Here is a 13,672-nt window from a genome sequence, read left to right as displayed (position 1 = left end):
AGATTTTTCTGTTTTTTAATTAAGTTGAATTCTAAATAAGTCCCTACTTTACAAATAACCACTGGTTATATATACATTGTTCTTATTTTGCATAAATTTAGTTATAAAAAAGTAAAATAGCTTTCAATATAAAATGTTATTGAAAAAGGATTCTTGTTGAGAAAAGAAAATCAAGAATTGAACATTGAAATTACTTTGTTTTGATATTCTTCAACGACTGTGCCACTCCTGACAGACTGTTTTTAATCCGGTGACCTTCATCACACACAATTAAGTCAGGACCTGGGTTCACCAAAGCTTTTTGAATTCCTAAAAAAAAAAAAAAAAAAAAAGTTGTTTGAAAATCTATATGAAATATAATTTAAACAAATCAAAAAATATACAAAATTATTCATGAAAAAATTCATGCCAAAAACATTAATATATGAATGTGCACCTGAATAACATCAATTTTTAAAATAGATAAATTACTCTTTCACCTGGCATTTGAGTGCAGTGTTTATTTAGTTTTTCTTTTAGTTTCTCCTCTGTGACTGTTTTTCTTTTTTTTTTTGTCTCATTCATAACCTTTCAATAAAATTGTGTTTATATATATATATATATAAATAATGTAAGGCTCGCTATTTGTTTTTTGTAAATAAACAAGCAGCTCGAGCACTGTAAAAGCGGTGGGTGAATGTCTATTTAAAATGAACATCTGATGAGGTCGTTTGTGGGCACTGACTTCATGGGCCGGAGGTTAGAACTGCTGACTATCAACTAAATAGTTGGAGGTTCAATCCCTGGCTAGGGATGGGTGCTGGTCAAGCCACACTGATGAGCTATGATACAGCAAAACAGTACTGAATGTGGATGACTATATATATATATATATATATATATATATATATATATGACTACTTCATTTAATCACATAAATTAATATACTAGAGTATTATTTTATGCGTAAACTTAAAGTATTAACTTCAACAGTGCTAAATATATAGGTAGAGCTAGGTAGTAAGTTATAAAAACATATATGGCAATTAAGCTACACAGAATATTTCGCGTTTCATCCATGTTAGGATTCGTCAGGCTTATGCGAAGAGTTGTGGTTGTCTCGCATTTTTATATACGCACATTCTATTGAGTTTTTAGTTAGCCAATCAGATTCCTAGTTTCTAATCAGCTAATGGGCGGCACTTACAGGACAAATGCCCAGTTGACCTTGGGTTCACCCCTTCCTTTGTGTATGTTTTTTTAGCAAAAAGTGTAAAAAGTGTAAGTATCTAGTGATTTGACCAATTTTAAACCTAGGTGTAGTTAAATGTGTGTCCTTTTTTATCATTATGTTTTATATATATATATATATATATATATATATATATATATATATATATACACACACACACACACACACATATATATATATATGATAATTTATGTATATGCATGTTTATTTTATTTATTTATTTTCTATTGTTATTGTTAATTTTAAATTATTTTGTATCGCTATCCAAGAGTAAAGTTTATCCTGTGTACACAGTTGTTCACTATTTCTCTCCTACAGTTTAATAGATGGTGGGGTTCTTTAAAGTATAGGATAGCAAATTTTTCATGATGGATCATCTAGGTCTCCACATGTGTTTGCTGGTCTTATTATTTTCCATTCGACTACCGGCGAACATTCACTTCCTTAGAGTTACCAGTATTTGTTTGCTAGTGTTGTTTTTATTCTGTGTTTTTTTTATTTTTGAACATACTTTTGTGGTCATAATATCGGGTTTTGAAATCTAAGGAAGTCATACCTACATAATATTTCTTGTTATTCAGGTTTTTTTTCGCAAATATTGTGGCCTGGTAAACTATGCTTTTGGTTAGACATTTATTTTGAAGTGGGCAAAATGTGCGGTATCTACAGTTGCATTTATCTTGTTCATTATTAGTATTTTTATTTTTATTTCTACTATGGTTGTCGTTGTCCGGAGGAGTTGGTTTATTATGATTATTATTATTGATTGGGTGGGGGGGGGGGGAGAAAAATATATATAACAATGATTTACCTAAATGCAATTTCTTATTCATATCTTCTTCTTCAATGTCTATAATAATAGGTTCATTATTTTTCTTTCTTCTTCGAGATGGTGGGGCAAAAGAACATTTTTTGGTCACTAAAAGCCGATACATTTCATAACCCATGAGTAGAACACCACCAACACGGCTCCATTCATCTAAGGAAAAGAAAAAAAAAAAAAGAAAAAGAAAATATCTATTATACCATTGTTAAGACAGCTTTATTTTGTTCATTTATAAAATATACATACACAAAAAATAATTAAAATGAAAATATGATGCCAACTTCGACTAACTCCATCTCCTTTAACCACTATCCTGCTTGCACACATACAAAAGTATCAATTTATATAATACATACAAATTAATCTGGCCACAACATCATTACTCCATTACCTCTCTGTCTGGATAGATAACTCCAACACAGACATCAACACAAACATGCTATATTAGTGAAATATCAAAGAAACACACACGCTACATGTCAAACATCAATCACACACGTTTTAACTTAAAATCCAGAAACACACACATTATATATATATATATATATATATATATATATATATATATATATATATATTAGATGGAAAAATGAAGGAAAAAAAAAAAAAATTATCTGCATATTTATCAATGTTTTATCTTATTTTCAGACTTCCTCTGGATAACTGATTTTAAGAAATAAAATACGAATCTATCATCCCTGAGAGGTTTTGAAATAAAAGACAAAATGTTGATGAATATATACAAAATGTTGATGAATATATAAATAATTTTGTTTTTTCATTTTTTAATCAGATTAGAATATTATTTCCACAATTTCCATTATATATAAATATACATACACACACATACACATTGAATTGTTTTACACGCATCTTCGCATTATCAAGTTGTCTACACATCTCCAGTTGAGCAAATTAATTAATGCTTTATTTTCTTTCTATTTTTTGGATTTTAAGTTGAAATTATTTCTTTCATTTCTGCAATGGAATATGAAATCAAAAGCTTATCTGCTCTTTTACATAGTCCCCAGTTATTTCATTACAATCTCCTACTTCTCCATTTTCATCTGAGTATTGGAACATATGGTCATTGGTGTGATGTCACATGGTAAGTCATCATCGGACATTACCCCCCAACGACCCACAAAAAGAACGTCAATACTTACCAAGAACTTTTGCTCTGGCTAATGTCGTTTTATGATTGTCATTTACAATGAAGACTCTAAAATTTCGGAACGTTATATTTTGTTCCAAATCTTCTTCTTCGTCTTCTTCTTCCTCCTCCTCTTCCTCCGCTGCAACTTTCTTCTTCGGCTTCTCTGGTAACCACATGTTAAATTCAGACATCCAGTTTTGTAAAGTGTTGATTGGTACAATACAGATGACCGAGCGAGCTTCAGTGAAGCGCAAGAAAATATCAATGAAACCAATAAGTTGGATGGTTTTGCCCAGACCCATGCTGTGGGCTAAAATGCATCCAAATCCGCTGCTTGTCTTAAACCGGCTCTGAGATTCTATTACATTGTCATACAAGAACCTCACTCCACCAATCTGCAAAAGAAGGAAACCGATTATAAAATTCGAGCCAAAAACAGTTTTCTAGAAATGAAAATAAACTTCTGTGAACTTATGTTCGTGTACGCTTACTGCACAGGCTGTGAGTGCCCGAATGTTGTCTTCCTCCAAATTTGATGCATCATTTCGACATTAGCCAAAAGGAGGGTCATTCATGCAGCCTTGGTTACTACTGTAACAAATGAATTTAATACAAGTAACAGTGTTTTTATTTTGACAGGTTTCAAATAATATCAGGTCGGTGCAAAAGTTTTTGCCGGGTTGTAGCAAAGGCAGTTTAAACTGTTGTAATTATTTTATGAATACTGTTATTGCTAAGACATATCACCATGATTAATCTATAACTTTTTCTTTTAGATTATTAATGAGTGACTGTTTGAGGATACTAGGTACTATATATATTTAGGTATATAAGTATGTATAATATCTCAGGAAGCTGAACGCCTCTGTCTTGCAAAGTTCACCCTTGAGCAAGGTGCAGCACCTGTTAGACTCCCTCTGATATTCTGGAGGGTTACCATACAGAGAGTGAGGGGTAGATGGTGTTCCTCAGTTTTGATAAAAGCAATACATCTAGGAAAGGGGAACTCTAATAAAAAAATAAACCAGGTAGGGAAAGCCCAATGGCCCCGTGTGTCAATCTTCTTGTGATGTTGTCATAATCCGATATAAGCCAACACGAAGTAGTAAAGTTTAGAAAACTCTCATGAGAATACTCATGTCTAACTGGAGATAACGAAAAAGAAAAAAAAAATTATGTTTCTTAATTTGGGAGATGAGGATGGAGTTTTCATAATATTTAGATCCTTCGAACTTCTGTTCTCAGCTTGAATGTTATTTTAACGTTTTGGTCGACATAAACTCTTCTTCAGGTGTATCTTGTCAAACTCTGGAATCTGCACTTTATTCACTATAGACCTGTCGGGTTTGAAATTCTGTGCAGATTTCTGAGTTTGACAACATACACTTGAAGAAGGTCAGAGGTTATACTGACTGAAACGTCATGAAAATAACACTCAACATGAAAACAGTCGTCTGAAGAATCCAAATAATACAAAGAAAACATATATTTGTATCATTTAAATTAATCGAACAATGATTCTCATCTTGAATGTTACCTGCGTAACGTTTTGGTCGATTTAATCTCTAACCTTCATCAAATGTAAAATCACCGTGTTTTAACAGAAAAAAAGTGGGTGTGTGTGGGGGGGTGTAGTGCTGTATGCAAAGGTTTCGAATTTTTGGATTGGAGTAAGTTTATATGAATTATAAAGATAATTTAATTATAAGGGAATCCTTGGAGTATAATACCTCATCTCAAAAAATATATTATCAAGAAAGATGTGACACCCCTGTTCAAGTCATGAACAATATAACCATTTGTGTTCAGCTAATAGAATGTAATGAATGGTATTTTTAAGGTTGATGTGCCATGAAACAGATAAACTAGATCCAATAAGATTTGATCTTGGTATGGCACATTTTTTCACCATTTACCAATAACATCCAGTGTGAATGCACCTGAAGATGGTCGGAGGTTTCACCGGCCAAAACACTGTGGAGAACAATAGTCCAAACAATCCAAATACTACAAAAAATGGGTATTTATTCAATTACTCAAACTCTTTTTAACTGATAATAGAAAAAAGAAATCCTCGTCACCTGATGTGGTTTGATCACTTCAGCAATTTGTGGTGCTAAGAATACATCAGGATCACCGTCAGGGTGGCCGATATTGATAAGGACTCGTCCCTGTTCATCTTTCTGATTCATAGAGTCATTGATATGTGTACCAACATTGTCCATATCTTCTTCCTCCTCTTCATCTTCCTCTTCTGGTTCTTCATCACTTTTAATCATCACAACATCATCATCATCACTCAATTCAATAATGTCTGTCAAAACTAAAATAAAAAAAATAATAATAATAGTAAAAAAAAAGTAACAATTTTTTGAAAGAAAAATTATTCAAAAAATTTTTTTTTACATGACATTCAAAATTTCATGAAAATATCACAATACTGACTTTATTAAATTTACATATTTTATTTCCCTATGTAACCTTATAATTTTTTTTTTTTTTACATGGGGGTGGGGGTGGGGGGGTCCGTCACCACTTATCAAGGCCCGGAGGCCACTCAGGGATAAGGGTTATTGCGTGTACAATAATCAATGAGATAGTATTGTAGTAATCATTAGCATTGGAAATTTGATAGAGTGTCTTACTTAAGGGGGCGGTTTGTCAGGAATTTGTTTATGTTGGATTTGAAGACATCCAGGTTGTAGTCAGGTGGGAAACAGGCAAACGGAGGAGAGTTCCACAGTCGCGCACTTCTGAGAAAGAAGCTCTGCTCATCGAATCTATGTTTGGATTTAGGCACAGATAAAGAGTGGGGAAAATTATTGACAGTAGTTTCAGCCAGACGGGTGTTTCTCATGAAAGATTGGTGAGGGGGGGGGGAGATTGGAGCTCAGACGAGCACTTGCCATGAAATAACGATAAAACAAAGACAGGCTCGCAACGTCTCTTCTGTGGGAGAGAGGCTGCAGGGAAGAGAAAAGGGCATCTCCCACTAAACCACAAAGTCTATTTTGTACTCTGTCAAGGCAGGATAGGCTGTTTTTAGCAGCTCCTGCTCAGATGTAGCAGCAGTACTCCAATAAATAAAAAATAATTAAAAAAAATAAGTATTTAACAAAATTTACCTTTCTTCTTGTTTTCATCACCACTATCAAGTAAGATGACATCATCCTTGGCATATGGCTTAGTTGTTTCTTCTGCAGCTGAGGAATGAAAACAAAAAATAAATGTAGACAGAGACAACTTAAAATTTATACTTTATTATTATTGATTTACAAATGTTTAGTATTTGATCAACAAATATTATTACTGGATCTACAAATATTATTTAATCAACAAATATTATTATTATTTGATCTACAAATATTATTTGATCTACAAATATTATTATTATTTGATCTACAAATATTATTATTATTTGATCTACAAATAATATTATTATTTGATCTACAAATAATATTATTATTTGATCTACAAATAATATTATTATTTGATTTACAAATATTATTATTATTATTATTTGATCTACAAATATTATTATTTGATCTACAAATATTATTATTTGATCTACAAATAATATTATTTGATTTACAAATAATATTATTATTTGATTTACAAATATTATTATTATTTGATTTACAAATATTATTATTATTTGATTTACAAATATCATTATAATTTGATCTACAATTATTATTATTATAATTTGATCTACAATTATTATTATAATTTGATCTACAAATATTATTTGATATACAAAAATAATTATTATTAGATAGATAATATTATTAGTTTATTAGTTTAATTTTAATATAGTATTTTCATATTACTTATATGCACATAGGTTTATATATAATGTCTATCTTTATAAAGTTGTGTTTATATATTTTTTGTAACGAATTCACTCTAAACTCATTAACCGAACATTATTAATTTTGGAACACAGATGTTAGGTTTAAAGGGTTCCAAATATAAGCATCTACAAAATACGGAGAATTTATCCCTGCTCATATGTAACATGATGCAACTTTAATATAGATTAATATCATCACCATAACTTTTGTACAATTCAAAAAAAAAAAAAAAAAAAAAAAAAAAAAGCCTGAATAAACCACTAATAATTTAAAAACAAATTTGTACAGCATACAAAAATAATAAAATACAGGACTAAAAACATGTTAAGATTATCAGATCCTTAAAACAATGTTTCTATATAGTGGCCATTTTTAACACACAGATATACACGCATTTGACAAATCTAGCAAAAATCAACCAATGGTCAGATTTTCATGTGACCTACCCTGACCCCACCTTCATTTTATGAAATCTGAACAAAATATATTATAATTCACTGAAATTTTAATATTATACAAAAAAGAAGAGTTTAAATAAGCACATTATAGTTCTTTTTTATGTTTAATTGGTCTATACTTTTGTAATTTACTAAAAAATAGAAATAAATTAAATATATTTAAAAAAAAAAAATACTACTTTTTCTCATTTATATATACTATAATCTGTTTAACTGCAAAGAAGAAATAATTCTCAAGAATAATTTTTCAAAGATTAAAATGATTTAAATTCCATTCTTCTGAAATGTTCAGTTCCAAACATAAGATTTGAGAAAAGGTCTCCTAATTTTTATATTTTAATATCAAATAAACATGACTATTGCCAACTATAAAATAGTGAGATCAACAATTAAATTTTTTTTTAAGTCTAAGTATGTTTAATTTGTCACTGATGCTTATAAATTTTAACAGCTTTTTAACCCCAAAAGTATGGGAACACAGGAATTTAATCCATGATTATTAAACACCAGTTAATTCCCATTTCTTCTTATATCTTGATTTTAACGTTCAGAAGGGAGAAATAAAAGCATCACAAAACTAGGCTTTAATTTCACCTATCCTGGAGAATATAATTTTCTAGCTATAATGCGTTTTGAGAGCGGGAGAATAAGAAATTTTAATTTGGGGGGGAAAAAAAGAAAAAAAAAAAAAAACCTTCGTTAAAAATAACAAAATTTAAATTGCCCCAAATTGTTGAAAGTTTTAACAATGACTAACCATGATGCATTCCTAAAATAGCTGTATTTTTTTTCAAACAAAACTCAAATACATTTTTTAACATAAAAGAATTAAGGGGTCTTGTCCAGAATTTCCCCCTATATTAAAAAAAAAATGAGAATAAAGAAAAATCTGTATGATATACGTACCTGTGATGAAATGAAAATATCATATTCCAAAAATTATGTAAATCGATCAAGTAGTTTTATTTTTAAATCAGAAAATAAAATTTAATGAGTATCAGGAGTAACTGTCTCACCTGCCATTTTCAAAAAAATTTGAAATAAAACAAGGGAGATAATTCGAAAATAATCCATATTTACTAGATTTATGTTGTAATACCTACAAATTTTCATTAATCCTTAAGAATGATTTCTTTATAAAAATAAAACTACTTGATTATTTAACATAATTTTTGATTTGGAATATGATATTTTCATTTTGTCATGGGTACATACATATAACAGACTTTTTTTTATTTTTTTTCATTTTTTTTTTTTTTAAATATGGGGGATTTCTGGACAAGAATCAAATTAAGTTTATGCCATGTGTTTCCAACCCGATATCATTCATTGCAGCAAAATACAATAATATAAAGAAGACATCTTACCAATTGGATCAGATCCTAAATAAAATGTATCGGACGGACAATCACCCTGGAGCAATGATTTTAATTGGGAGTCTTTCTCTTCAGGTTTTATGACAACCTTCTGTTGCATTTGTTTTTTCAACTCTTGCAATCGACGCTGTCGCTCCATTTCTTCATTCTGAGCAGCCAGGGTTTCGGCCTCCAGTTGATCATCACGTAAAATTGATCTGAAAATTTCATACGCATTTATCAAGAAAAAATATTCTAGAAAATAATAGAGCAGAAATAATGAAAGAGTAAATAAGCAATAGGAATATATATGCGCACAGATGGATCTAAGCTTTGGCAATAAATGAAATACTGTGTTATGCAAGTAGATTGTTGCAGTTATGTTAACAGACAAGACATGACAAAGGCAATTTTTGCAGTTATGTTTATATAGTGAAAAAGGGAAGTTAATTCAGTTAAAAGAATTTTCAATTCTAATCTCACTGTTAGACAGCTTCGATCTTATTTAGAAGTAAACCTATTTAAAAAAAAAAAAATAAATTGCAGAAAAATCTTTATGATGTATGTATCTGCCACAGAATGAAGACGTCATATTCCAGAAATCACAAATTGAGTACATCTCTTTTTTATATAGAAAACATTTTTTTTTTTTTAGATTTGTATCAATTTTAACAGTAAATTGTATCCATTATGAGGCTGATTTTCATCTCAATAGTTCGAATCGAGTTGTTTCTCTCTTGTTTATAAAACATGATGGGTTAAAACATTATAAAATTTTATTAAAAAAAAAAAATCCTTGATCAATTTATGTGACTTTTGGAATATGACATCTATATTCCATAACGGGTATGTACATCAAAGTTTTAAAAAAAATTATTCTATATATTTTCTTTAAATCGATTTAATTCTAAATAAGCACCGATAGCTAACTGGGATTCAGATTTTGTTTTAAGAGTCCCCTTTGAACCCTGAAATTTTCTAGAATTAAAATTCTTAACCAGTCTCATTTTTTACTCTGTAGATTTCTTTGTTTATTATTTCTAGATCCTTGAACTAAATTAATTGTTTATTTAATGGTAGTATCCATGCAAACACTAGTGTCAGAAAAAAAAAAAAAAAAAAAAAAATCAGCATAACACATAACTGTTGGAAATAAATTTTAATATTAACATATATTTTCAGAAGGGCAAATGGAAATTCCTTTCTTGGAACCCTATGACAATGGTTTAGCCACACTGACGATCCATGATACAGCAAAACAGTTGTCTGTAGATGATTACATTTACATACCACTCATAGGCTGAGCTCTCTAGTAAGCAAATAAGTGATTGTCACTTAGTGTAAAGCAATTTCATTTCTGGCATTGGTAAAGTGAATATAAGAATTTATAAAGAATAATTATATTCTTTATACATATATTCTTTATACATATATTATATTCTTTACATTTGCTTTTGAGAATGGGCATAATAGCGTAGATGTGAAATAGCGAATAAGTGTAGTATTTGCTTTTTTCTGTAAAGGAATCATAGTACTTGTACAGTTTAATCAACACATTAAGAAATGAAAATATCGAAAAAAGGTTATATTGCACATATCTGTTATAGAACGAAGTTCTCTGAAAAAAAAAATTCCCTTAATTTGATCAAGTAGTTTTTTTTTTCTTTTTTTTACAGCAAAAAAATACTTTATTACGATACTGAGCAAAAGGTTCGATTTTTAGGAAGAAAAGCTAGTATCAAAGATGGGGAGCGAGTGTCTGCACTTTACATTGAGTTATCTCCCCGTAGCGTGTTTAACAAATTCCATAATGGCTAACTTCAACGCGCTCTCATAAGAATGTGTTTTTCTGCTGTAAAAAAACAAAAATTAAAAACAAAAAAACTACTCAATCAAATTAAATGAAATTTTTTTTTCAGAGATCTTCAATCCAAAACAGATATGTACAATATAACCCTTTTTTTGATATTTTCATTTTTTAATGTCTTCATTAAATTGTATAAGTACTGGAATCATTTTTATTTATGCCCCAATTTGGAGTGCCTCTTTTTTGTGGACCTGGGTTTAATCTACATTAAAAACTGACCTTATATCTAACTCCTTGAGGTAGAAAGTCAGTTAGGAGCAAACAATGTTTGCAAGGGTTGGGTGGTTTATTTTTTTTTTAACAGAGTTCAAAAGTTAAATTTTCAACACACACACACAAATCAAATCTATTTGAAACTTACCTGATGTTCCGCCTCTTTTTCTCTTTCTCTTTCTTCCGTGCCAGCTTCCGTTTCTTTGCAGATTCTTTTAGTTCATCATCGCCGCTGGCATCATCCTTATCTTTCTCCTTCTTCTTTTTCTTCTTTTTGCGGCTAGCACCCTTTTCCTTGGTCTTGCTCTTTTTCTTCACCTTTGCTTCGTTCTCCTCGCCCTCAATCTTCTTCTTCTTCTTAGTATCGCTGTCATTTTTAGCATCATCATCGTCGTCGTCATCAGAAGAAGAATCAGAACTCGAATCTTCCATGTCAGAGCTTGAATCAGAACTACTACCGGAACTGCTACTGCTACCAGAACTGTCAGAATCGGAATCTGAATTGGAGGAATTGTCAGAACTTTCCTGATCAATATTTCCAAAACCAGGCTCTTTCTTGATTTTCTTCTTTGCGCTTCTTTTTGTATTACCTTTGACAGTTTTGGTAGTTCCTTTGCTGGTATCAGTAACACTCTTATCATCATCTGTCTTTATACGCTTCAAATCCACACTTTCCTCCTCTTCATCATCATCATCATCTCCTTCTTCTTCATCATCAGAATTGGATTCTTCTCCATCTTTGTCTTTTCCTCTCTTGTATTTGCGCTTCTTTTTTGATGATGATTTTTCTGTAGACATATCATCGCTATCCTCGGCCTCTTGTTTTACTGGTTTGCTCTCTGTGAGCTCCTCTTCCGATTCTTCTTTAAAAGAAACCATTGGAACGTCACCTCTTTCCTCCTCTTCCATATTTTCTTCATCGTTTCTCTCATCCATATCTTTCCATAGCTGTCCATCGCTACTTTTTTCTTCCTCTTTTTGCACATGTTTATGCTGGCTGTCTCCCTTGTTTCCGTCATCCTTGCTAAACTCTCCTTTCATTTCATCCTCATGCTCCATGTATTCTTCCTCGCCTTCTGGATCTTCTACAGGATCTCTGCCTTGCGTAACGGCAGCTATCAGTGTATCCAGGTAATCATCCTGTCCAAGTTCATCAGTCAGATGACTGACAGGTGGCGGAGTGTTGCACATGGAACGGCCATCCATGCTGCTGTCCATGATAACTTGTTGGGAATGGAGATCCACACGGTTTCAAAGGATTTCACTCTGAAAAAGAAACAAAAAAAAAAAAAAAAATTAGTAAATATTCAACAAAATTGGACAATATTTTAACCTGGAATTTATATATATATATATATATAAGAGAGAGAGAGATAAAGTTAAAAAAGAGCTCTTTTGAAATTAAACTTATTAAGTTGCAGTGTATCTAGATTTTATACTATTAATTTGAAACTTTGTAAGGACTAAAATTGGGTTAAATATATACGAATTTAAAGGAAAACGCTTTTTTATTTAGAAAGCGAAATACTAACTTTTATAAATAGGACACTGGATATATTTGATATATTTAAGAAATTAAGAGGCAATACATTCAAGATAAAATTTAGACGTTATGGTAAGGAGCAAAGCAGTTCACACAAAGAGATACATTGCACTTTTGGCAATTAGTGGCTCACTATTGCAAGACTTATTTATATAAGTTCATATATCAAACAAATAGATTTTTAGCAAATTTCACAATTTATAAAAGGATTCCAAAAACTCGAAGATGAATCTTATCCTTTCTTCAACATAATTATGCAGTAAGCAGTACTGCTATCTATTATCTTATACATTTTAAAAAGAAATTATTTGGTGTCCTATTTGTAAAAAAACAGTAGGATTTAATGGGTTGAAATGTATACAATACTAGCTGTTCTCGGTGTTGCCCAGGATGCAGTGAAATCATTTTTGTTCGTAATTTTTCAAAAAGTCTTTGTGCTTCTACACTATCAGAACGAAATTTCAGAAATCGTAAAACTGAATTTCACATGAAAACAATGGTATCTACATATTCCTTATATTTTTAAAGATGATTATATCCAAAAATTACGAAAATCGATAAAGTAGAAAATTATTTATTAAAGAAAATATAATTTGAAGAAAACGATCGCATTTGTTTATGTAAGATACAGGAGAGTTTAAATGGGAGATAATTTTCCGTTCTGATTTATTTTATAAAAAACAAGATGGCTGCAATTTTTCACCTGCTAACACGATTAAGTTGTTTTTTTTGTTTTTTTTAATACATCAGTAATATTCAGGTAATTTCGACTGCATAATTTGCAAGCTAACATTGTAATTTATTAGAATAGATAAAAAAAATCGTTAGAAACCATTATTTTTTTATCTGAAAACTCCATTTATCAACTACAGAATTTTGTTCTGATAATGTAGAAGTGCCCAAGTCTTTTTATTCTTAAATGAAAAATATAAAGTTATCCCCTTGATGATTTGAATTTGATTTTTCAGTCATAATTAAAAACTGTTTTCATATTACCAACTATCTACATAATTTTTCAAATAAACTACAAAGTATCTTATTACAGTGTCAATAACATGGTATAACAAGAACAAATGTAAATTGGATAGTTTGAATAGCTGAAATGCTATTTAGGTGCAACTTTTAAAAGTCTTACAAAAAAACTTGGCATGTTAGATGAAAGATTTTGT

General features: G+C 30.4%; 1 protein-coding gene across 2 annotated transcripts in view; it reads right to left on the bottom strand.

The window, feature by feature from the left end:
• LOC145293953 (uncharacterized) overlaps positions 1-13,672 on the bottom strand; it is a 225,614-nt gene that overhangs the window by 52,725 nt on the left and 159,217 nt on the right. For both annotated transcript variants that reach the window (XM_080140820.1, XM_080140819.1), the window contains exons 3-9: positions 11,109-12,226; positions 8,893-9,098; positions 6,339-6,416; positions 5,295-5,536; positions 3,224-3,608; positions 2,043-2,210; positions 195-309 (exon numbers count right to left, since the gene is read on the bottom strand). In XM_080140820.1, the coding sequence (XP_079996946.1) occupies positions 195-309; positions 2,043-2,210; positions 3,224-3,608; positions 5,295-5,536; positions 6,339-6,416; positions 8,893-9,098; positions 11,109-12,178 (2,264 nt within the window). In that variant the 5' untranslated portion in view covers positions 12,179-12,226. The remainder of the gene's footprint in view (positions 1-194; positions 310-2,042; positions 2,211-3,223; positions 3,609-5,294; positions 5,537-6,338; positions 6,417-8,892; positions 9,099-11,108; positions 12,227-13,672) is intronic.

Source organism: Euprymna scolopes, chromosome 15 (genome assembly GCF_053919585.1).
Source record: "Euprymna scolopes isolate OS-2025 chromosome 15, ASM5391958v1, whole genome shotgun sequence".
Classification (NCBI taxonomy): domain Eukaryota; kingdom Metazoa; phylum Mollusca; class Cephalopoda; order Sepiida; family Sepiolidae; genus Euprymna; species Euprymna scolopes.
This window is presented reverse-complemented; position numbering and strand designations above follow the sequence as displayed.